This window comes from Trichomycterus rosablanca, chromosome 6 (assembly GCF_030014385.1).
Source record: "Trichomycterus rosablanca isolate fTriRos1 chromosome 6, fTriRos1.hap1, whole genome shotgun sequence".
NCBI lineage: Eukaryota > Metazoa > Chordata > Actinopteri > Siluriformes > Trichomycteridae > Trichomycterus > Trichomycterus rosablanca.
This window is the reverse complement of record NC_085993.1, coordinates 1,212,812-1,237,500: the sequence shown is the minus strand read 5'-3', so window position 1 is coordinate 1,237,500 and position 24,689 is coordinate 1,212,812. Positions and strand designations below refer to the sequence as shown.

The window sequence follows — 24,689 nt, the reverse complement described above, 5'->3', positions numbered from 1 at the left end:
GTGCAGCTTATATAACAGCATAAATTTATTCTTCCCTCAAAATAACTCAATATACAGCCATTAATGTCTAAACCACCGGCAACAAAAGTGAGTACACCCCTAAGAGACTACACCCCTAAATGTCCAAATTGAGCACTGCTTGTAATTTTCCCTCCAAAATGTCATGTGATTTGTTAGTGTTACTAGGTCTCAGGTGTGCATAGGGAGCAGGTGTGTTCAATTTAGTAGTACAGCTCTCACACTCTCTCATACTGGTCCAACATGGCACCTCATGGCAAAGAACTCTCTGAGGATCTTAAAAGACGAATTGTTGCGCTACATGAAGATGGCCAAGGCTACAAGAAGATTGCCAACACCCTGAAACTGAGCTGCAGCACAGTGGCCAAGATCATCCAGCATTTTAAAAGAGCAGGGTCCACTCAGAACAGACCTCGCGTTGGTTGTCCAAAGAAGCTGAGTGCACGTGCTCAGCGTCACATCCAACTGCTGTCTTTGAAAGATAGGCGCAGGAGTGCTGTCAGCATTGCTGCAGAGATTGAAAAGGTGGGGGGTCAGCCTGTCAGTGCTCAGACCATACGCCGCACACTACATCAAATTGGTCTGCATGGCTGTCACCCCAGAAGGAAGCCTCTTCTGAAGTCTCTACACAAGAAAGCCCGCAAACAGTTTGCTGAAGACATGTCAACAAAGGACATGGATTACTGGAACCATGTCCTATGGTCTGATGAGACCAAGATTAATTTGTTTGGTTCAGATGGTCTCAAGCATGTGTGGCGGCAATCAGGTGAGGAGTACAAAGATAAGTGTGTCATGCCTACAGTCAAGCATGGTGGTGGGAATGCCATGGTCTGGGGCTGCATGAGTGCAGCAGGTGTTGGGGAGTTACATTTCATTGAGGGACACATGAACTCCAATATGTACTGTGAAATACTGAAGCAGAGCATGATCCCCTCCCTCCGGAAACTGAGTCGCAGGGCAGTGTTCCAGCATGATAATGACCCCAAACACACCTCTAAGACGACCACTGCTTTATTGAAGAGGCTGAGGGTAAAGGTGATGGACTGGCCAAGCATGTCTCCAGACCTAAACCCAATAGAACATCTTTGGGGCATCCTCAAGCGGAAGGTGGAGGAGCGCAAAGTCTCGAATATCCGCCAGCTCCGTGATGTCGTCATGGAGGAGTGGAAAAGCATTCCAGTGGCAACCTGTGAAGCTCTGGTAAACTCCATGCCCAGGAGAGTTAAGGAAGTTCTGGGAAATAATGGTGGCCACACAAAATATTGACACTTCAAGAACTTTCACTAAGGGGTGTACTCACTTTTGTTGCCGGTGGTTTAGACATTAATGGCTGTATATTGAGTTATTTTGAGGGAAGAATAAATTTACACTGTTATATAAGCTGCACACAGACTACTTTTCATTGTGTCAAAGTGTCATTTTGTCAGTGTTGTCCCATGAAAAGATATACTTAAATATCTGCAGAAATGTGAGGGGTGTACTCACTTTTGTGATACACTGTATTATCATTTTTAATGTATTAATGTATTTCATTTTAATTTATTGTATTTTATTTTATATCTTTATTTATTATTTAATTATATCCTTATATATTATTAATTTAAATTCATAATTGTATTAATTTATTTTAATGTATTGTATTTTATTTGATATCTTTATTTATTTATTTAATTATTTTATTACATATTATTAATTTTAATAATTAATGTATTTATTTATTTTTAGTTTATTATATAATATTTTTTATTTATTTACTTATATCATTACATATTATTAATTTAAATTAATTAAAGTATTTATTTATTTAAATTTATTATATTTTATTATGTATTTTTAATTAATTTTTTTTAATTATATTATCATATATTTTTAATTTAAATTTTAACTAATTAAGCTATATATTTTTAATTTATGACATTTTATTTACAATTTTAAATTATTTATTTAATTATATTATTATATAATATTAATTTCAATTTCAATTAATTAATGTATTTATTTATCTTGAATTTATTATATTATATTAAAAATGTAAATTTTTTTATTTAATTATATTATTATATATTATTAAGTTATTTTATAATTATTTATTTATTTTTAATTTATTATATTTAATTTGATATTTTTATTTATTTGTTTATTTATTTATTTAATTTAGTCTATTAGTAGAATTTTAACAATTTTCAACACCAAACCCTGTAAAATGTGATAAACGTCGGTACCTATTACCACGACCAACAATATTAATAAACAATATGAGCAATAAACGAATCCCCTTACAGGGAAAAAGAAGCGATTCGCTGCATGCGAGTCACAGGGGGCTCCAACTGGGAGAAGCTCCAGTTAACCACGACTGGATTAGAGTGCAAACAGAAGAATAAATGATAAAATAATAAAATTGCTTGAATAATTGTAATGATACTGGTCAGATACTGGTCAGATACTGGTCACCTCTTGCAGGCTGGTCGTGGTTCGGTCCAGATCAGTGACCCTCAGCTCCAGGTCCTCCTGATTCCTCTGCAGCTTCTGCAGCCTGTCGGTCAGGGCGTGGTTTTGCTTCTTAGCATCCGAAAGAGTCGCCCGAGCTTTATCCACCTGCTCCTGTACACACACACACACACACACACACACACACACACACACACACACAGGCAAAATGTTTGAATGTTTCCGTTTTTTTGGGTAACAGTTCTCTTCTCCATACGTTACACAGCACATGCCGTGTGTTGGACATAATAATGGAAACACTACATACTACATAAGAAAGACGCTTGACGCAGACGTGACTGAATCTAATTTATAAATCCAGTTGAACCCTGATTACCGTGTTGACAGCAGATTAACAGCACATATCGGCGACACCAAAAGTGGCCAAAAGTGTGTGGACGCCCTAAGGAAAACTTGTTGGACACGCCACTCCAATGTCATGTTTGTTAACATGGAGCTGCAACAAGTGTATTTAATGTGTGTTATTCATTTTATACTAATAACTGATTTTTAGCCACTTTATAGCACTTTTATCTGTCTGGTGGACATTTTAAAACTCAAAATTTCACATACACTACGTACCCAAAAGTATTCGGACGCCTGACAGTGCCATCATGACAGCGTAGTGACGTGACATGACATGATAGCTGTAAGACAATAATAATGACTGCCACCAACCGTGCAGTAAATTAAGGGATTCATATTTTTTCGGACAGCTATCTGGTGGAAAATGGATGGTTGCATGGTTGTGAAGCAGCCAGGACCAGGAACACCCCGCATCCCGTATATAATCCTAAAATACTTCAAAAGTGGTACGGGGTGTCTGCAAAGTCAAGAAATGCCCATATCAACTAATAATGGTTTGGCAGACCGTGATCCCATTTGACACACAAGCTGTAAGGGAAAGGGGAAACCTGTTGGGCAATGTTAGCGTTAGCAACATGGTGGCCATCTTAAATTCCGCCATCTTGGATTCAAATTCAATTTTTCAAATGGAATGTAGGCGTGTGACACATCAAACTGGTAGAGAATTTTACCACAAAAACAACAGTGTGCTTCAATACCTTCCAAATACGGGCGTTTCTTTACTTTTGAGACGCTCTGTGTATTGTTTATAGTTTACAGTATTTCATCTAACCCTTCGTCTGTGCTGAAACGTGCTCAGAACAACCGGCAACTTTTTCTCCCTGGAAAACTCACTAGCAGCCTCGGACTCAAACGAGCGATTCAGTCTGAAAGTTCCACCTCATGATTTAGAGCACCGGGGTTCGACATGGAGCCGCGGTCTGAGGCTACGTGTGGTCGAGACGCCGTGAATTAAGATGTTCATTAGCACATTTTATGGAATTGGAAGCACAGCGGAGTTGTGCGGTTACATTTTTAAGTGCTACACTAACACATGAGCTAAAGAAAAACGCTCAATGCTCTTCTGTACTTTATAAATATTTACTTTGTCCTTGTTTATAGGTAACGAGGTTCCTTACAGTATAACAGTTTTAATCTAACAGATTCAGCAACATTATTTATTTATTAATTTTAATTAATTCATGTATTTATTTATTTTATTATATTGTATTTTATATTTTTATTTATGTATTAATTTAATTCTATTATATAGTATTAATTTCAATAAATTATTGTATTAATTTATTGTAACGTATTACATTTTATTTTATATTTTTATTTATTTATTTAATTGTATCAATTTATATGATAAATTTTTATTTTTATTAATTATTGTATTTATTTATTACTAACTTATTATATTAAATTTTATATTTTAACTAATTTATTTATTTCATTATGTCAATTTATATTATGAATTTTAATTAATTAATGTATTTATTTATTTTTAATTTATTATATTTTATATTTGTATTCATTTATTTAATTATATCATTATATATTATACATTTTTATTTTAATTAATTATTGTCTTTTGTATTTTTTTACTTTATATTTTTATTTATTTAATTATTTGATTATATATTATTAATTTCAATTAATTAATGCATTTATTTATTACTAATTTATTATATTTAATTAATTAATTTAATTATACGATTAAATATTATTAATTTTAATTTTAATTAATTACTGTATTTATTTATTACTAATTTATTATATTTTATTTTATATTTTTATTTATTTATTTAATTATATCATTATATATTTATAATTTTAATTAATGTATTAACTTTTTTTTTAATTATTATATTATTTTATATTTTTATTTATTTATTTAATTATTATCATTATAAATAAAAAACGTCCCACTTCATGAGTCCCAAATCTCTGAGACATCATCGCTATCTCTCTCACTCACTGACCTGTAGCGTCCTGCGTTCCTGCTCGCTGCTGGCGAGGGCGCTCTGGAGCTCTCCGGCGTGTTCCTGTGCCGCTCCGGCGCTGCAGCTGCTCTCGCTCAGCGCCGCCGTCACGTTCTGCAATCTGTCGCGCAGCTCGGCTTCCTGCAGCTCCGCCCGGGCGAAAGCCATCGCTGACCTCTCGCTCTCCACCTGTACCGCAGCACCAGAGCTTTAACGTTTTATAGAATGTTTACCATCTACCGTACATGATATTGTAGAAAGATTCAGGGAATCGTACAAATGGAACACAAGGCTAGCGCTGAGATTTTAAGGGACACTGTAGGATCCCGTACTTTAAGCAGGACTGTACGCTGCTCGCTGTCGCCGAGTTCCCTCCGTAAGCCGCTGACCCTCTCCAGCAGGGTGTTACGCTCCGCTTCCAGTTCGGCGGCGTGGAGCTGTGAGCGCTGTAGCTCCCCCTCCAGGGCGCGGCATCCGATCTCCAACCGGCACGCCTTCGCCTCCGCCGCCTCGCAGGATTCCTTCAACCTCCGACACTCGTCACCCAGACCTGCAGAAGATACCTCAGCTCTCTCCAGCTTCTCCTGCACACACACACACACACACACATGTACACATGTACACAGATGTACACAAACACACAAGTGTACACACACATGCACACACACATTTACACAGATGTACACAAACACACAAGTGTACACACACATGTACACAAACACACACACACACACACGTACACAAACACACACACAGACGTACACACACATGTACACAGATGTATACACGTACACACATGTACACAAACACACACACACACACACAGACACACATACACACATGTACACAAACACACACATACACATGTACACACACAGACACACACATACACACATGTACACAAACACACACACACACACAGACACACACATACACACATGTACACAAACACACACATACACATGTACACACAGACACACACACACGTACAAAAACACACACATACACATGTACACACAGACATACACACACACACACATACACACATGTACACAAACACACACATACACATGTACACACACACAGACACACACAGACACACACATACACACATGTACACACACATACACATGTACACACACACAGACACACATACACACATGTACACAAACACACACACACACAGACACACACATACACACATGTACACAAACACACACATACACATGTACACACAGACATACACACACAGACAGACACACACACACACACACACACACACATACACACATGTACACACACATACACATGTACACACACAGACACACACATACACACATGTACACAAACACACACAGACACATGTACACACAGACATACACACACATACATGTACACACACATGTACACAAACACACACACACACACACACACACATACACACACGTACACAAAGACACACATGACCACACATGTACACAAACACACACACATACACACACATGTACACAAACACACACATACAAACACACACACACACACATACACACGCACACACACACAGAAATACACACACAGATACACACACACATACACAGATGTACACACACACACATGTACACAGACGTACAAACACACACACACACACACACACACACACAGACGTACAAACACACACACACACACACAGACGTACAAACACACACACACACACACACACACACACAGACGTACACACTATTGTTAGTGGTGAAACATTCAGACCGGGACTCAGATTGGAGCTCTGAACGTTATTACCTGCAGTGCTTTGGTTGTAGCCTTAGCGGACTGCAGGTTACTCTTCAGTCTGGACATTTCCTCTCCCATCATCCTCCTCTCTCTGTCCCCGCGTCTCACCGTGTCCTCCTGTAGCGCGAGAGAGGCCTGAGACGCCTCCAAACGCTCGGCTAAATCACGCTTCCCTGCACACACATCATGCATCATCAGCAGGGGGCGCTGCACAACTCACAGTGGAGGTAAAGAGGAGTAAGAAGCGGGTGGAGTGCGGAGATTATCTGTGGGGATTTGTGCTGCTGTTACAGATGTTTGTTTTTATGTGAACAGAGAGCACGAATCAACTATCGGTGATAAGACGACGTTCTCGTTCCTCTACGAGTCAACACGGTTCCAGCTTGGAACAAATATTGGAACGTTGAGATGCATTGTGTAGAATATTCACCATCTACTGTACATAATATTGTAAAAAGATTCTCATAATCCTAATGAAGTAACTAATAAAGTGCTCTTTCAGTGTAAATTTATGTGTATATATAATATATATATATATATATATATATATATATATACTGTATATACTGTATATATATACTGTATATATGAATAAATACAGGTGAAATTTGTATCAAACGTTTACCATCTACTGTACATAATATTGAGAAAAGATTCATTAAATCCTAATAAAATAACTAATAAAATGCTTGATCAGTGTAAATAAAACATTATATAATATTATGTATAAACTGATACAGGTGAAAATTTATAGAATATTCACCATCTAATGAACATAATATTGTAAAAAGAATCTCATAATCCTAATAAATTGCTTAAGGAGAATAAAGTAATATATATATATGTTATTATGTTATTATGTTATTATTATATATTTTATTATATAAATTTTTTTTTGAATATTCACCATCTACCGTACACGATATTGTAAAAAGATTAATGGAATCCTAATAAAATAACGAATAAAATGCTCCATGAGTGTAAATAAAATATTACATATTATTATATATAATGTTTGTAGAACATTCACCATCTACCGTACATTATACTGTAGACAGATTCAGGGAATCCTAATTAGCTACCTAACGAAGTGCTCTATGAGTGAAAATATATCTTAATTTTATATCTTATTTTATTATTATTATTATATATATAAACTGATGATATATAAATTGTATATCTTTAGTAATAGTAAACAAAAAAGATCAGTGTTGGTTCGGATGCTACTTATTTTTGTCAGAAATGTGCCGAAACTGTGTAAAACCTTCCCGCGATGGTCAAAAAGGGCTGAACGATGGTGCTGCACAGAGACGAGGGATAACGGAGATCGGTGTGACTCTCTGTGCGCTATACGGATCTCCGTATAAACCCATCTGGTGCAGGTCAAAACAAGTGCACGTCAGAGGATGCGTGAGGTGGAAAAGGCACCGAACCGTTCCAGATTTTGGCACCAGAAGGAAAGAGGGTGTGGTGTGGTGGAGGTCCTACCCTGCTCCAGCTCTCTGAGGGTTCGTTTTAGCTGCTGAAGTCGTGCACTACTCTTCTCCTGACCCGCCTGCAGATCCGTCAGCTGTCGGCTCAGACTCAGAGCCTCGGACTGAGCCTCGTCCTACAGGAGACAGGGGACGGTTAGTTCATTCATCCTGAGGGTGGCACGGTGGGTAGCACTGTCACCTCACAGCAGAAAGGTCCTGGGTTCGATTCCCAGGTGGCACGGTCCGGGTCCTTTCTGTGTGAATGTTCTCCCCGTGTCTGAGTGGGTTTCCTCCGGGTGCTCAGGTTTCCTCCCACAGTACAAAAACGTGCAGTCAAGTTAATTGGAGGTGTGTGTGTGTGTGTGTGTGTGTCGTGTGATGGACAAGGGGGTAAACTGCACCCACCGTGACCCTGACCAGGATAAAACAGAATGAGTGTGTCATGAATCCCATAGTTACAGTCCTGATGCCCTGGGTGTCGTACCCGCTCTCTCTGGGCGTCTCGCAGCTCCTGCAGGAAACTCCGAAGCGCCGCCTGGACCGAGTCCAGATCCACGTCTGGTTCTTCTGACCGGGACGGAGAGGAGGAGGGACGACCGGACACACACTCTCCTCCTGAACACACACACACACACACACACACACACACACACACACACACACACATCAAATATACAGGTCAAACATGTACACACACACTCTCCTCCTGAACACACACACACACACACACACACACACATCAAATATACAGGTCAAACATGTACACACACACTCTCCTCCTGAACACACACACACACACACACACACACATCAATATACAGGTCAAACATGTACACACACATGTACACACACATACACAGACGTAAACACACACACGTACAAACACAGAAGTACACACACAGACACACACACTCGTCCTAAAAATAAACAGGTCAAACGTGAATGCACACACAAACAAACACACACACACACACAAAGATTTTCTAGTGTGTCTGTGAGAATTTGTGCCTAATTTAGTCCAAAGACAATCTGTGAGGTCTGGCTCGCGATCGAGGGTTGAGGTTCAGGAGTTCCTCCACCCAGAGCAAACTCCTCAAACTACAACACAACACAAACGTTTATGCTGGAACAGGAACGGACCTTCCCCAAACTGATGTCACACATATAAAAGCTTATAATGCTTCATAAAAATTCTGCCCGGTATTTCGAAGGACTGTCCACAAACTTTATACCACGTGTTGTATCCGGGGTTACCTTTAACAGGCGAGCCCGTTCTCCACGGTGACGGGTTCCTCCCCCTCGGCGCCGGCGTGGGCGACCTCGGTCCACGCCCGATGCCCAGAGTGCGCCTGAGGGCAGAGGTCAGGCCGCTCATCTTCCGCTCCAGGTCCGTCCGGGCCGCGTCCGCCCGCGCGAGCTGCTCCTCCAGGCCTCGTACCCGCCCCTGTGCCAGGCTCAGCTCCGCGTGCTGCTCCCTGAGCCGCGCCTGCTCGTGCTGCAGGGCTGCCTGTAGACGGGTCACCTCCTCCTGCAGGGACTGCTGGCTCTGCTGGGCGCCGGCGTCCCGCTGGCGCTGGGCGTCCCGCTCTGCCCTCTGCGCCTCCTCAATCTCCGCTAACCGCCGCTGCAAACCCACCACCTAGCAAACACGTACAAACAGATATACGCCACTGCAGACACGGAACGCAAACATAAACACCCGGGCCGGCGGTCTGACCTCCGTTAGCGCCGCCTCTCGTCCCGCGTCGCTCTCCAGGACCCGCTGTTTCAGAGTGAAGTTTTCTCTCCGGCTCTCCTCCTCTCGCTGCTCCTCCTGAACCAGACGGGCCTGAACCTCCTGGAGCTCCTGACCGCGCTGCGTAGACTCCGCCTCCAAAGTCTTCACCTGTACACACACCTCAACAGGTAAACGTCTCCTCTTTCGCTAACGGATTTGAGACAGTTCGGCTAATTTCAGCTAGCTGTGGACAGTAGGAGTCACCGGAACGTAGGAGTCACCAGACATTGGGAGTCAGCGGTTGGTAAGAGTCACCGGACAGTAGGGGTCAGCAAACAGTAGGACAATAGGAGTCACCGGACAGTCGGAGTCACTGGACAGTAGGGGTCAGCGAACAGTAGGACAATAAGAGTTACCTGACAGTAGTAGAGTGACTCTTATTGTCCAGTGACTCTTACTGCCCGATGACCCCTACTGTCCAGTGACTCCTATTGTCTTATTGTTCACTGACCCCTACTGTCCGCTGACTCTTACTGTCCACTGACTACTACTGTTCACTGACTCCTACCGTCCGGTGACTCTTTCTAACCGCTGACTCCTACTGTCCGCTGACTCCTACTGTCCGGTGACTCTGACTGTCCGGTGAATCCTACCGTCCGGTGACTCCTACTAACCGCTGACTCCCACTGTCCAGTGACTCTTACTGTCCGCTGACTCCTACTGTCTGGTGACCCCTACTGTTCAGTGACTCCTATTGTCCTACTGTCCGCTGACCTCTACTGTCTGGTGACTCCCTCTGTCCAGTGACTCCTACTGTCCGGTGACTCCTACTGTCCGGTCACTCCTACTGTCTGGTGACTCCTACTGTCTGGTGACTCCTACTGTCTGGTGACTCCTACTGTCTGGTGACTCCCTCTGTCCAGTGACTCCTACTGTCCGGTGACTCCTACTGTACGCTGACTCCTATTGTCTGGTGACCCCTACTGTTCAGTGACTCCTACTGTCCGGAGACTCCTACTGTACGCTGACTCCTACTGTCTGGTGACCCCTACTGTTCAGTGACTCCTACTGTACGCTGACTCCTACTGTCTGGTGACCCCTACTGTTCAGTGACTCCTACTGTACGCTGACTCCTACTGTCTGGTGACCCCTACTGTTCAGTGACTCCTACTGTACGCTGACTCCTACTGTTCAGTGACTCCTACTGTTCAGTGACTCCTACTGTCCGGTGACTCCTACTGTACGCTGACTCCTACTGTACGCTGACTCCTACTGTTCAGTGACTCCTACTGTTCAGTGACTCCTACTGTCCGGTGACTCCTACTGTACGCTGACTCCTACTGTACGCTGACGACTCCTACTGTCTTGTGACTCCTACTGTCCGGTGACTCCTACTGTACGCTGACGACTCCTACTGTCTTGTGACCCCTACTGTTCAGTGACTCCTACTGTCCGGTGACTGCTACTGTTCAGTGACTCCTACTGTCCGGTGACTCCTACTGTCCGGTGACTCCTACTGTTCAGTGACTCCTACTGTCCGGTGACTCCTACTGTCTGGTGACCCCTACTGTTCAGTGACTCCTACTGTCCGGTGACTCCTACTGTCCGGTGACTCCTACTGTCTGGTGACTCCTACTGTCTGGTGACTCCTATTGTACGCTGACTCCTACTGTCTGGTGACCCCTACTGTTCAGTGACTCCTATTGTCCTACTGTCCGCTGACCCCTACTGTCTGGTGACTCCCTCTGTCCAGTGACTCCTACTGTCCGGTGAATCCTACCGTCCGGTGACTCCTACTAACCGCTGACTCCCACTGTCCAGTGACTCTTACTGTCCACTGACTCCTACTGTACGCTGACTCCTACTGTACGCTGACTCCTATTGTCTGGTGACCCCTACTGTTCAGTGACTCCTATTGTCCTACTGTCCGCTGACCCCTACTGTCTGGTGACTCCCTCTGTCCAGTGACTCCTACTGTCCGGTGACTCCTACTGTACGCTGACTCCTATTGTCTGGTGACCCCTACTGTTCAGTGACTCCTACTGTCCGTTGACTCCTACCGTCTGGTGACCCCTACTGTTCAGTGACTCCTATTGTCCTACTGTCCGCTGACCCCTACTGTCTGGTGACTCCCTCTGTCCAGTGACTCCTACTGTCCGGTGACTCCTACTGTCCGGTGACTCTTTCTAACCGCTGACTCCTACTGTCCGCTGACTCTGACTGTCCGCTGACTCCTACCGTCCGGTGACTCCTACTGTCCGGTGAATACTACCGTCCGGTGACTCCTACTAACCGCTGACTCCCACTGTCCAGTGACTCTTACTGTCCACTGACTCCTACTGTCCGCTGACTCCTACTGTACGCTGACTCCTATTGTCTGGTGACCCCTACTGTTCAGTGACTCCTATTGTCCTACTGTCCGCTGACCCCTACTGTCTGGTGACTGCCTCTGTCCAGTGACTCCTACTGTCCGGTGACTCCTACTGTCTGGTGACTCCTACTGTCTGGTGACTCCTACTGTCCGCTCACTCCTACTGTCTGGTAACTCCTACTGTCCGATACGAGCAGTTACTGACCTGTCTGCGCAGTTCTTGTAGTTCACGACGAGCCTGCAGGTGAGATTTTTCCAGCTCCCGCATGCTGGACCTCAGTTTCTGTGCCTCCTGCTGGAGGGAGGACCTGCACTCCTCCAAAACCAGCAGCTTCTGCTCCTTCTCCTCCAGACATCGCTTCAGACTGACAGACAGACACACAGACAGACAGCTCTAATAAATCAATCATATAACAGAGATTACTTTTTTTGCTGACTAGGCATAATAAGTAAACATTGTTTCAACCCAATTTTTATATTTTTATTTTTTATTTATTTTAGTTTTTATAAAAATATTTTTATTTATTTTTTATTTGATTTATTATTATTATTATTATTTTTTTTTTTGCTGACTAATGTAAAGTCGAAAGCGTCAGAAGTAAATGTTGGTTCAACCCAATTTTTTATTTTTATTAAAAACATTTTTTTAATTTATTTTTTAAATTAATTTACATTTTTATTTATTTTTTGCTGACTAGCGTAAAGTTGAAAGCGTGAAAAGTAAATGTTGGTTCAACCCAATTTTATATTTTTATTAAAAAAAATATTTTATTTATTTATTTTTTTAATTTGATTTTTATTTCTATTTTATTTTATAGTTTTTTATTTTTGTATTTTTATAATTTTTTTCTGAAGCATCAGTAAACGTTGGTTCTACCCAATTTTTTATTTTTATTTAAAAAATTATTTTATTAATTTGTAATAGATTTTTATTTTATTTGTACATTTTTTTGTATTTTTATTATTTTTTGCTGACTGGCATACAGTTGAAAGCATGAAAAGTAAACGTTGCTTCAACCCAACTTTTTTTTTTTTTTTAATTTTTATAAAAATATTTTTATTTATTTATTTATTTTTATTTAATTTATTATTTGCTTTTTCTTTAATTTTTTTGTATTTTTATTATTTTTTTGCTGACTGGCATAAAGTCAAAAGCATCAGAATTAAATGTTTACATTATTTACATTATTTACGTCATTTAGCAGATGCTTTTAACCAAAGTAACTTACACTTATGTCAGGGGCCCAAATGTGTCAAACTAAGGCTGGGGCTTGAACCAGCACCCCTCTGATCAGTCCTCCAGCGTACCTGTTATTGTCACTCTCAGCCCTCTTGACGGTGGTTCGGAGCTCCTGGTTGGAGGCGTGGAGGGTCTCTCGGTCCCTCCTCTCGTCCCCCAGCGCTCTCCTCAGCTCCAGGCTCTCCCGCCGCTGGCCGTCTCGCTCCTCTGCACACTCGCGGAGCTGCCGGTGGGATTCGATCAGCTCCCTGCGCCCGGCGTCCCGGCCCTCCTCGGCCTCGCCCAGCTCCCTCCTCAGACGCTCCACCTGCACAGGAACAGAGGCTGTGATCTACACAGGCGTGGCCAAAAGTAAGGGCCTTGCTCAGGGGCCCAACTGAGGCAACTTGGCAATAGTGGGAATTGAACCCAATTTTATATTTTTATTAAAAAAAATAGCTCTGATTAACCGCTGAGCTACCGCTGTCCCTTACAATGTCCCTTGAGGTCCCAACTGGGTCCCCAGTTAATTGTTAAGGGCCTTGCTGAGAAGTCAAACAAAGGCAAGCTGGTGGTAGTGGGGACTAAACCAATAACCTTCTGATTAACCGCTGATGGCGGTTTATTAGAAGTCGCTCGGCATTTGGGGTCCCAATCGATGGGAACTTTTACCAATTTTTTTTTTATTCCAAGCAGTTCAATGTTAAGGGCCTTGCTAAGGGGCCCAACAGTGGTAGTGGGGTTTGAACCAGTAACTGTAGTTACAGTCAGTAATTGTGTACCTGCTAAGTTTATACACAAATAAACTGCCGATCTTATTTTCGTTTCGTTACTGCTATCTTCCCAGGTCTGTTTTTGGAACGGGGGTGTGAATAGTTTGGGAACGAACCCCGGCTCGGTCGCACCGGGCTCATCCGCGAGACCGCGCGGCGACCTGAGCCACGTTTTGGTGAGGGTTTATTAGGGGTCGCCGGTGCCGAGGCGTAATCGGAGAGGAGGAACGCGGGGGGCAGGGAGGCGACGCCAGGAAAGCCGGGACCGACTCCAAGCCGTCTGATCCGCCGCCGAAATCAGGAGCGTGCTGGGAAGCGTCAGGCTTGTGAGAGAGCGTGTGAGAGAGCGCCGAGGAGGATTATGCTAACGGGGCCACACACGACGCTCGCTTCTCATAAACGCTAACGCCAGAGGAACAGCGCCGCGCCGGCACGACCCCGGGCGCCTGCGTTCGGTCGGATGATGCGGGAGGTGAACGCGGGGGTAGGTTTGTGTTTGTTTATGTTAATGTAGCGCTTAAAGGGGTTAGCGCGAACGCGGCTAGTCCTCCGCCGGAGAAAAATAAACTATTTGACACCTGAGTATTTATGGACGCGGCTAAGCCCGCCGCTAAATCAGACCGCGTCTCACGACCACCCCAGACTCTCGCTGCCGGCGGTTAGTCAACAGCTGACCGGGGTGGGTCAGAGAGGGATTAGCTAAAATAATCAAACACCGGGAGAGAGAGGCACGGGGCCACGGGGCCAACGTACACATATACACACAGTTATCCTGCTGCAGCTAAACACGGCGTGCCACAAGGTTCTATTCTAGGATCGTAATTGTTTTAATTTTATATTGTTTCCACAAACTTCACACAGAAAGGATCCTGGGGATCAAACACGGGCTGTGAAGTGCCAGCGCCACCCTCTGTGCCACCGTGCCACCTGTAAATTCTGCGCCCACCCTTGTTGTCCAAATATGGAACCCTTAAGGTTTGTTGATCATCCGAGATGTATCTCTGTAAAGACAAGATTTTTGACCATGTCTGATGGAACTTGTGCCCATTCACTTGTGCTCCATCTGTGAGGTCTGGAACACTAAGGTCCGGCTGGCAACAGACATCCCGATTCATCCCAAATATGGTCCAGTTAGGTTAAAGATGGGAATTGGTGCGATCCACTGGTGTTCCTCCACAGCCACGCCGGAACACCTGAACTTAATAATTAAAAGGGGTGTCCACATACTCCAAGCAACGTCAACAGCGCTTAACACTTCTCCTCAACCGGGCCCCCAGGGGCCTCACGCTGCCTTCTGGGCTCGTTCCGCTCCGCCAGTGCAAACAAACCGGCCTCCCAAGACGCCAAACATTCGGGAATCACTCAGTCAACCACTCAATCAACCACCCAATCGCTCAATCAACCAATCACTTAACCACTCAATCAACCAACCAGTCGCTCAATCAACCACCCAATCAACCAATCACTTAACCACTCAATCAACCACTCAATCACTCAATCAACCAGTCGCTCAATCAACTAATCACTCAATCAACCAACCAGTCGCTCAATCAACCAATCACTTAACCACTCAATCAACCACTAAACCACTCAGTCAACCACTCAATCAACCAATCACTTAACCACTCAATCAACCACTCAATCACTCAATCAACCAGTCGCTCAATCAACTAATCACTTAACCACTCACTTAATCACTCAATCAACCAGTCGCTCAACCACCCAATCACTCAATCAACCACTCAATCACTTAACCACTCAATCAACCAATCGCTCAACCACTCAATCAACCACCCAATCACTCAATCAACCAATCGCTCAATCAACCACTCAACCACCCAATCATTAAATCAACCACTCACTCAACCAATCAACCACCCAGTCACTCAATCAACCAATTACTCAATCAACCAATCACTCAATCAACCACCCAATCACTCAATAAACCAATCACTCAATCAACCAATCACTCAATCACCCAACCACTCAATCAACCCATCATTTAACCACCCAATCACTTAATCAACCACTTAACCACTCAATCGACCAATCACTTAACCACTCAATCACTTAATCAACCCATCACTTAACCACCCAATCACTTAATCAACCCATCACTTAACCACCCAATCACTTCATCAACCAATCACTTAACCACTCAATCAACCACCCAATCACTCAATCAACCCATCACTCACTCAACCAGTCAATCAACCACCCAATCAACCAATCACTCAATCAACCAATCACCCAATCAACCACTCACTCAACCAGTCAATGAACCACCCAGTCCACCAATCACTCAATCAACTAATCACCCAATCAACCACTCACTCAACCAGTCAATGAACCACCCAGTCAACCAATCACTCAATCAACTAATCACTCAACCACTCAATCAACCACCCAATCAACCAATCACTCACTCAAGTACCTAATAACTTAATCAACCACTTAATCAAAAACTCAATTAGTTACTCAAACACCCACCCACCCATTTAAACCAACTCATTCACTTATACCAGCTTACTCACTCATTTACCCACCCACTTTTTCCACCCACCCACATTTTCACTCACTCACTCACTCACTCACTCACTCACGACAATTTATCCAATCAGGATCCTCCCAGGGGGCCTCATGCTGCCCTCTGGGCGCGTTCCGCTCCGCCAGCCCAAACAAACCCGCCTCCCAAGACGCCAAACCTTCACCCGGCGGTATTTTTCATTTTCTATTCTTTATTTTTAAAGACAATATGGTGGGATTAATGAAGCGACCCGTTGACTGATCCGGGGACAGTCCATCGTACCTCCTGCTGAGCCTCGTGCCTGAGCAGGGACTGCTCCCGGATCTGCTCGTTCAGCCTCTTATCGGACGCCTCCCGCGAGCCGAGGGACTCCTCGAAACGAGAGCGCAGCTGCTGCAGGTCCGCCTGCAGCCCCTCCATCGTGTCCTGCGGAGAAATCCACACCAAAACTAAATATTCAGGCTGTACGACGTGGAGTGTAATCATTAGAAGGGGCGTCCCAATACTTTTGATCATTTAGTGTTTACATTATATTCTGAAATATTTGATGTTTTCTGAGTAACTAATTACATTATTTTAAGGGGTTCACTTATTTTTTCTCATGGTAAATTTGGTGATAACACGGTATCATTAAATATTGGGACACATGTTTGAAGCATCACACCTTATCCTGTTCCTGTTTGGCCAGGAAGTCCCGCCTCATGCGCTCCGTCTCCATGGCGGCCGCTTCCATGTCCTGCTGCAGCGCCAGAACCCGTTCAGCCAGCGCCGCCTTCTCCGCCTCCATCTCAGACAGAGCCTGCCGAAACACACACAGATCCCACCGGGTCCCCATGAAGCTCTGATCTGGGCGTCCTGGGTCCCAAACCCCAGCCCCGCCCCGCCCCAAAAGTTCCGAATAAGCTTCTTGTGTCCAATCAATTAAAGAACCCTGGTTATGTTTCTGTGCTCCTCATGGTTTCATGGTGGATGTTTGGTGAGTTCATGATGGTGATGGACACTGGCTGACTGAATTCAACCACTCACTCATTCATTTACTCAATTACTCAACCACTAACTCACTCATACACCCAATCATTTACCCACTCAACCACCCAATCCCTTGATCACTCAACCCCTCGATTACTTAATAAACCACTCAATCAACCACCCTATCACTCAATCATCCAATCAACCAATCACTCAATCAATCACCCAGTCAACCAATCACTCACTCAATCACTCAATCACCCAACCAATTACTTAACCACCTAATCAACCAAATACTCAATCATCCAATCACTTAATCATCCAATCAACCAATCACTCAATCAACCAATCACTCAACCACTCCATCACTTAACCACCCAATCCCTCAATCAACCAATCAACCACTTAATCACTCAATCACTTAATCAACCACTTAATCACTCAATCAACCAATCACTTAATCAACCACTTAATCACTCAATCACTTAATCAACCACTTAATCACTCAATCACTTAATCAACCACTTAATCACTCAATCAACCAATCATCAAATCAACCACTTAATCACTCAATCAACCAATCACTTAATCAACAACTTAATCACTCAATCAGCCAATCACTCAATCAACCACCCAATCACTCAATCAACCAACCACCCAATCAACCACTTAATCACTCAATCAACCAATCATCAAATCAACCAATCACTCACCAATCCAATCACTCAATCAACCAACCACTCACTCAATTCGACCAATCAACCACTTAATCAACCAATCAACCAACCACCCAATCAACCACCCAATCAACCACTTAATCAACCACCCAATTACTCAGTTAGTCACTTAATCACCCATCCCTTTAAAACTCATTCACTTATACCAGCTTATCACTCACTCCTTTTTACCAAAATGTTCTTCTGCAATACCACATTTCCATCAGAGGGTTTACACACACCACACACACACACACACACACACACACACACACACACACACACACACACACACACACACTCACACCCACACACACACACACACACACACACACACACACACACACACACACCCTAACCTGTTGTTTGGTGCTCTCGGCCTCTAACAGGCTCTCTGTGCACTGCTGCTGTACTTTATCCAGATGTTCTTGCAGCTGCTGCAGTTCCTTGCGAGCGTGGAGGCGCAGCTCCTCACACTCTCTCCTCAGCTGCTCCTCTATCTGCTCCTTCTGAGCGGTCATGGTCACAGTGATACGCTCCTGATGGAGAACAGAAGCATGGTCAGCTTACAAACTCAATAATCACATTTAATACTTTATGAACGTAATTTACTGATCATTTCTTTTATTTTAATAATAAATGTGACGTGTGCAGTGATGTGCACAACAAAACAATAATAATAATAATAATTAATAATAATAATAACAAAACAACAATAATAATAATAATATAATTAATTATTACAATTAATAGTAATAATTATATTAACAATAATAACATTAACAATAATAATGAGGTACGTAATAATAATAATAATAATTAAAAATAACTATAATTAACTATAATAAAATAATAATAATAATAATAATGATAAAAATTACCAATAATAATTTTACTAAAATAATGTAAAATAATAATAATATAAAAATGATAATAATAATTAATAATAATAAATTTACTAAAATAATAATATAAAATTAATAATAATAATAACATGATACGTAATAATAATAGTAATATTATAATGATAAAAATTACCAATAATAATTTTACTAAAATAATATAATAATAATAATAAAATGATGATAAAAATTAATATGAATAATTTTACTAATATAATAAAATATAATAATAATAATAATAATAATAATAATAAAAATAAAAATAAAACAATGATAAAAATTATTTATATTAATTTTATTAAAATAATAATAATAATGATTAAAATTAATAATAAAAATTTTACTAATATAATACATTATAATACAATATAATAATAATAAAAAATTATGAATAATAATTTTACTAAATTAATAAAGAATAAATTGTCGCTGAGCTTCTGAAAATTTTTACTGGGCATATCTATCACGGTCTATCACATTACATTTAGATAATAGCCCTTACTGTGGTTCAGTAAAGTCCTAGAACCTTAGAAATCTGTAAGCAGCTCCATGCATACATGCTAACATGATGTTTCTGTAGAAACTTAGAGATTACAGCATGGCTGCCTGGCTGTGTTCCAATAACATAAACAGGCTTACAGATGGAATTCTGGGAAACTGGTTGATTGAATAACCAAGAGAGGAATTACGTTTCCACATGGATGCAACACCTGCTGGATTATTTAGTTTCTTGATATAAATTAAATTCTATGATATGTGGAGTGTTTTTGTCATTACGGCCCAAATTTAGAGTCGCCTCATACCAGACGCAGTTTTTACACCTGATGCCCTTCCTGATGCAACCCTTCTGTTTCTATCCGGGCTCGGGACCTGCATTGAAAGCGCACCAAGTGCACCTACCAGTGCACCACTACACCACTACACCACCCGTTGAAGTAGGCGTGTGGTAGAGCCCGTGGCTCTGTGGGTAGGCCAGGGAACGTGGGTACATGTGTATGCGATACCTTGTCCTTGTGCTCTGCCTCCAGTTGTTCCTGGTGCGAGTGTTGAGCGACTGACAGGTTCCTCTGGGCGTTTCTCTCCACCTGAACCAGCTTTGTCTCCAGATTCTCTCTCTCCTGCAGAGCCTGAGCTACCTGCTGCTCCAGCTCGCTCTGGACCCGAGACACCTCACCTGTGTGCACAAGGTACACGAGTAAATATAAAAATCTACTACTGCAGTTACACCACACCACCAAAAGTATTCGGACACCTGATCGTGAGCTTGCTGGACGTCCCGTTTCAAACGATAGTAAAATAGAGCGACCTCCATGTGACCTTTTCAGCTATAATATAATAGTAATAATAATAATAAACAAAAAAATGTGAGAGCAATAATAATTAATAATGATAAAAATAATAAGAATTAATAATAGTATTATAAAATTATGATAATAATTTATAATAATTATTCATTATAAATATATTAATACAAATAGATAATGATAATAATAATATTATTAATAATATTACTGATATAATAGTATAATAATAATAATAATAATAATAATAATAAAATTAATATAATAATAAAAAAATAATAATAAGATCAATATAATATAATAATACTACAAAAAAAAAAAATAAATAATAATAATAATAATACTATTAAAAATAATAATACTATTAAAAATAATAATAATAACAACAATAATAACAATAATAATAATATTATTATTATTAATAATAATAATAATAATAATAACACTAATAATAATAATAATAATATTGTTAATAATGTTAATAATAATAATAATAATAATATTATTATTAATAATGTTAATAATAATAATAATTAATAATAATAATAATATTAATAATGATGATGATGATGATGATGATGATGATGATGATGATGATGATGATGATAATAATTGACCATGACTGGGCGCTGATGTTGGGCTCAGTTCAGGACACTGAAGTTTAGAGGTCACTTTTTACAAAAACAGGGCCTTCCCTAAACTGTTGCTACATATAAAAGTTGGAAGCACATCATTTCCTTTATTTACATCATTGATTTATTACATCTGAATTCAATAATTAGAAGCGGTGTCCCAATACTTTTGTCCATATACTGTACCAGAGTCCTGAAATCATTCAAAGCGACTTACAATTATGGCTGAATACAACTGAAGCAAAGGGTTAAGAGCCCTGCTCAGGGGCCCAACGGTGGCAATTTGGCAGTGGTGGGGCGTGAACCGGCAACCTTCTGATTGCTAATCCAGTACTTAAACCACTGAGCAGTTACAGCTGTGACTGAACCCCACAGTATGAAATAAATCTCCAGAATATCCGAAGTCCACGTGAATTATGGACCCCACAGGCGTCGTTTCCAGGCCCCGGGGCCCCTGAGAGTGATACTCACGTTTCAGAGCCTCGTTAGCCTGCTGCAGGCCGCTTCTCTCGCCCTCCAGCCGCGTCCGATCGGCCTCCAGAGAGGAGATCAGCTCCTGGCCGTCAAACACAGCCGAATCCAGAGAGTCCCAGTCAGCTCTGAGGGAGACGGGAGGCGTTAGAGGCAGAGGAACTTCCCTAACATTTATTATATCTGATATAAATATTTATGCTAGCATTTCTAAACCGAATCTCTTACAGGCTAAAACTCTAATACACTTACAGCTGAAGTCATGAATTCATACACTAGATGGCTAAAAGTATTTGGACGCCTATCTATCTATCTATCTGTCTGTCTGTCTGTCTGTCTGTCTGTCTGTCTGTCTGTCTGTCTGTCTGTTATAAGCACTTTGTAGTTCTACAATTACTGACTGTAGTCCATCTGTTTCTCTACATGCTTTGTTACCCCCTTTCATGCTGTTCTTTAATGGTCAGGACCCCCACAGGACCACCACAGAGCAGGTATTATTTAGGTGAGGGATCATTCTCAGCACTGCAGTGACACTGACATGGTGGTGGTGTGTTAGTGTGTGTTGTGCTGGTATGAGTGGATCAGACACAGCAGTGCTGCTGGAGTTTTTAAACACCTCACTGTCACTGCTGGAATAAGAATCGTCCACCAACCAAAAATATCCAGCCAACAGCGCCCAGTGGGCAGCGTCCTGTGCCCACTGATGAAGGTCTAGAAGATGACCGACTCAAACAGCAGCAATAGATTTAAGGTAGCACAATAATCATTTTGTCCTGCATTGTTTGTTTTGTACTGCAGTTCTGTTTGTCTATGACTGAAATTACAATAAAAACCCACTTAAAACATGAAACTGCCCACTGTCACGGAAACAGCAGAACGGACGGTGGGTTGACCATCCAAACGGCTGAAGACACGCCCGACCTCACCTCGTAGTTTGACCGATGATGCTCGCGGTCATTAGGAAGAGTTTGATGACTCAAAGACTCTATTGATTACTGGCCAAAATCCTGCTGTAGAACATTGGAGCTTAACACGACCTGCCAGTCCCACAGTCCAAGGTAAATACCCAAACCTGGTCCACATTCACCCCTAAAACCCACACAGAGGAATCCGCAAACACACTTACCGGAGAGTGGCCAGCTCCTGGGTGAGCGCCTTGGCTTTTCGCTGTTCGGTGGCGAGCTGGACGCTCAGAGCGGCCTTATCCCTCGCCAGCTCGTCTCTCTCCCGGCCCGCCCTCTGCAGGGAGGCGCTCTGGACCTCCGAGTCTTTACGGCAAACGCTGAGCTGCTCCAGAGCCACTTGTTTCTGCTTAGTCACCTGTTTTCAACACCAAAAATGCATCAGATATTAAGGTTTTCATGTCTGGCTCATCTTTTATGGACTATACTAGTCTTTACCCAGTATAATACAGAGTGCATGTGCTTGACCGGCCTGCCTACAGCCCAGATCTGTCTCCTGTTTAAAGTAATACAAATCAGATTGTCCTCAGTTCCCAAAGTATTAAAAAGTCTCATTAATAAGAACGCTGATGGGACACAGGGTGGAAATAGGATTTGTATGCTAACTGTACATATAGTCACCACATTTTCCATCCTTTTCTCAGTATGAAAAAGACGTAGGAACGAACGTCTGTGCTAATCGTCCAGAATCTCGGCTCACTTCACCTGAAAACGAACCCTCACACACCGCACCGGGGAATCAGATCCTCTCCGACGTGCGGACATAAATCCGACCCTCGTTGGAAAGTTCGTTAACGCGTCGATCGGCTGTGAACGAGCGCGCGGACCGAGGCCAAACTGTTTACGGCGCGCGGCCAAACAGCAGGCTGTCCAAATATTTCCCCGAAACACGAGACTCCTTCCTACCGGGTGAGCGGTGAAGCGTTTTATATTAAACACGAGGAGCGCTCATGCCACGTGGCAAACTGTGCACCTGCAAACTAGCGTCCTTAATATTCTGCACACCAGCGTATACAGTTAGCCAAGACTCAATTTAGTGCGAGATATTGAGGGTTAGGGCCTTGCTCAGGAGCCCAAAAGTGACAACTCAGTGGTGGTTTGGCTTGAGCCGGACCTTCCAGACTTTTATCAGTGAAAGCTGCAAAAGCCAGTGCCTTAACCACTAAGTTAGTCGTCGCCACAGCGGATCTGGTGCTCATACCAGACTCGACACAGTTTGGCACAACCTTCCTCTTTCAATCTGGGCTTGGGACCTGTACTGAAAGTGCACCTACCAATGGTTAGGCTGTTTCACCACTGTCCACCTTCTCTGACATTATCTGACCGACCGATAGCACAACTGAGATTGGAACCCCAGATCCCCAGATCTCAGCAGTTGTGAACTAGCGTACTTTATTTACAAAAGTATTCAGACCCTTGGCTGTGGTGTCTCCACAGTACTTCATTGCTTGATTATCCTCAAGACGTATCTAGAACTTCACCTGGGTCGATCTGAGCTGGTTGGACGTAGTTTGGAACTTAACACTTGAGTCTCCAGGGGCCCCCAATTTACCCCACAGGCCCTAAATTCCACGGAACAGTGTATGGACCTTCACGATTAACGTCTGGCAAAGGAAAATAAATCAACATCTAGGGATCTGATTCAACTTCAATCGCTCAACTCCGACTGTAACCGTCAAGGAGAAAGGTCCGGAATGTCGAACAAGAGCAACTCTGACTGTGGAACAAGAGCGATTCTGACTGTAACCACTAAGATAAAGGTCCTGAACGTGGAACAAGAGCGACTCTGACTGTAATCGTCAAGGAAAAAGGTCCAGAACGTGGAACAAGAGCGACTCTGACTGTGGAACGTGGAATAAGAGCGACTCCGACTGTGGAACGTGGAACAAGAGCGACTCTGACCGTAACCACTAAGATAAAGGTCCAGAACGTGGAACAAGAGCGACTCCAACTGTGGAACATGGAACAAGAGCGACTCTGACTGTAATCGTCAAGGAAAAAGGTCCAGAACGTGGAACAAGAGCGACTCTG

General features: G+C 42.4%; 1 protein-coding gene across 1 annotated transcript in view; it reads right to left on the bottom strand.

The window, feature by feature from the left end:
- The window catches only part of crocc2 (ciliary rootlet coiled-coil, rootletin family member 2), a 75,505-nt gene that overhangs the window by 5,083 nt on the left and 45,733 nt on the right, over nt 1–24,689 (bottom strand). The window contains exons 18-33 of the mRNA XM_062996496.1: nt 22,823–23,016; nt 21,697–21,824; nt 20,297–20,466; nt 18,750–18,929; nt 17,370–17,504; nt 16,988–17,131; nt 13,495–13,733; nt 12,392–12,551; nt 9,816–9,983; nt 9,353–9,737; nt 8,583–8,713; nt 8,112–8,232; nt 6,633–6,796; nt 5,168–5,419; nt 4,836–5,024; nt 2,470–2,619 (exon numbers count right to left, since the gene is read on the bottom strand). Of these exons, the coding sequence (XP_062852566.1) occupies nt 2,470–2,619; nt 4,836–5,024; nt 5,168–5,419; nt 6,633–6,796; nt 8,112–8,232; nt 8,583–8,713; nt 9,353–9,737; nt 9,816–9,983; nt 12,392–12,551; nt 13,495–13,733; nt 16,988–17,131; nt 17,370–17,504; nt 18,750–18,929; nt 20,297–20,466; nt 21,697–21,824; nt 22,823–23,016 (2,910 nt within the window). The remainder of the gene's footprint in view (nt 1–2,469; nt 2,620–4,835; nt 5,025–5,167; nt 5,420–6,632; nt 6,797–8,111; nt 8,233–8,582; nt 8,714–9,352; nt 9,738–9,815; nt 9,984–12,391; nt 12,552–13,494; nt 13,734–16,987; nt 17,132–17,369; nt 17,505–18,749; nt 18,930–20,296; nt 20,467–21,696; nt 21,825–22,822; nt 23,017–24,689) is intronic.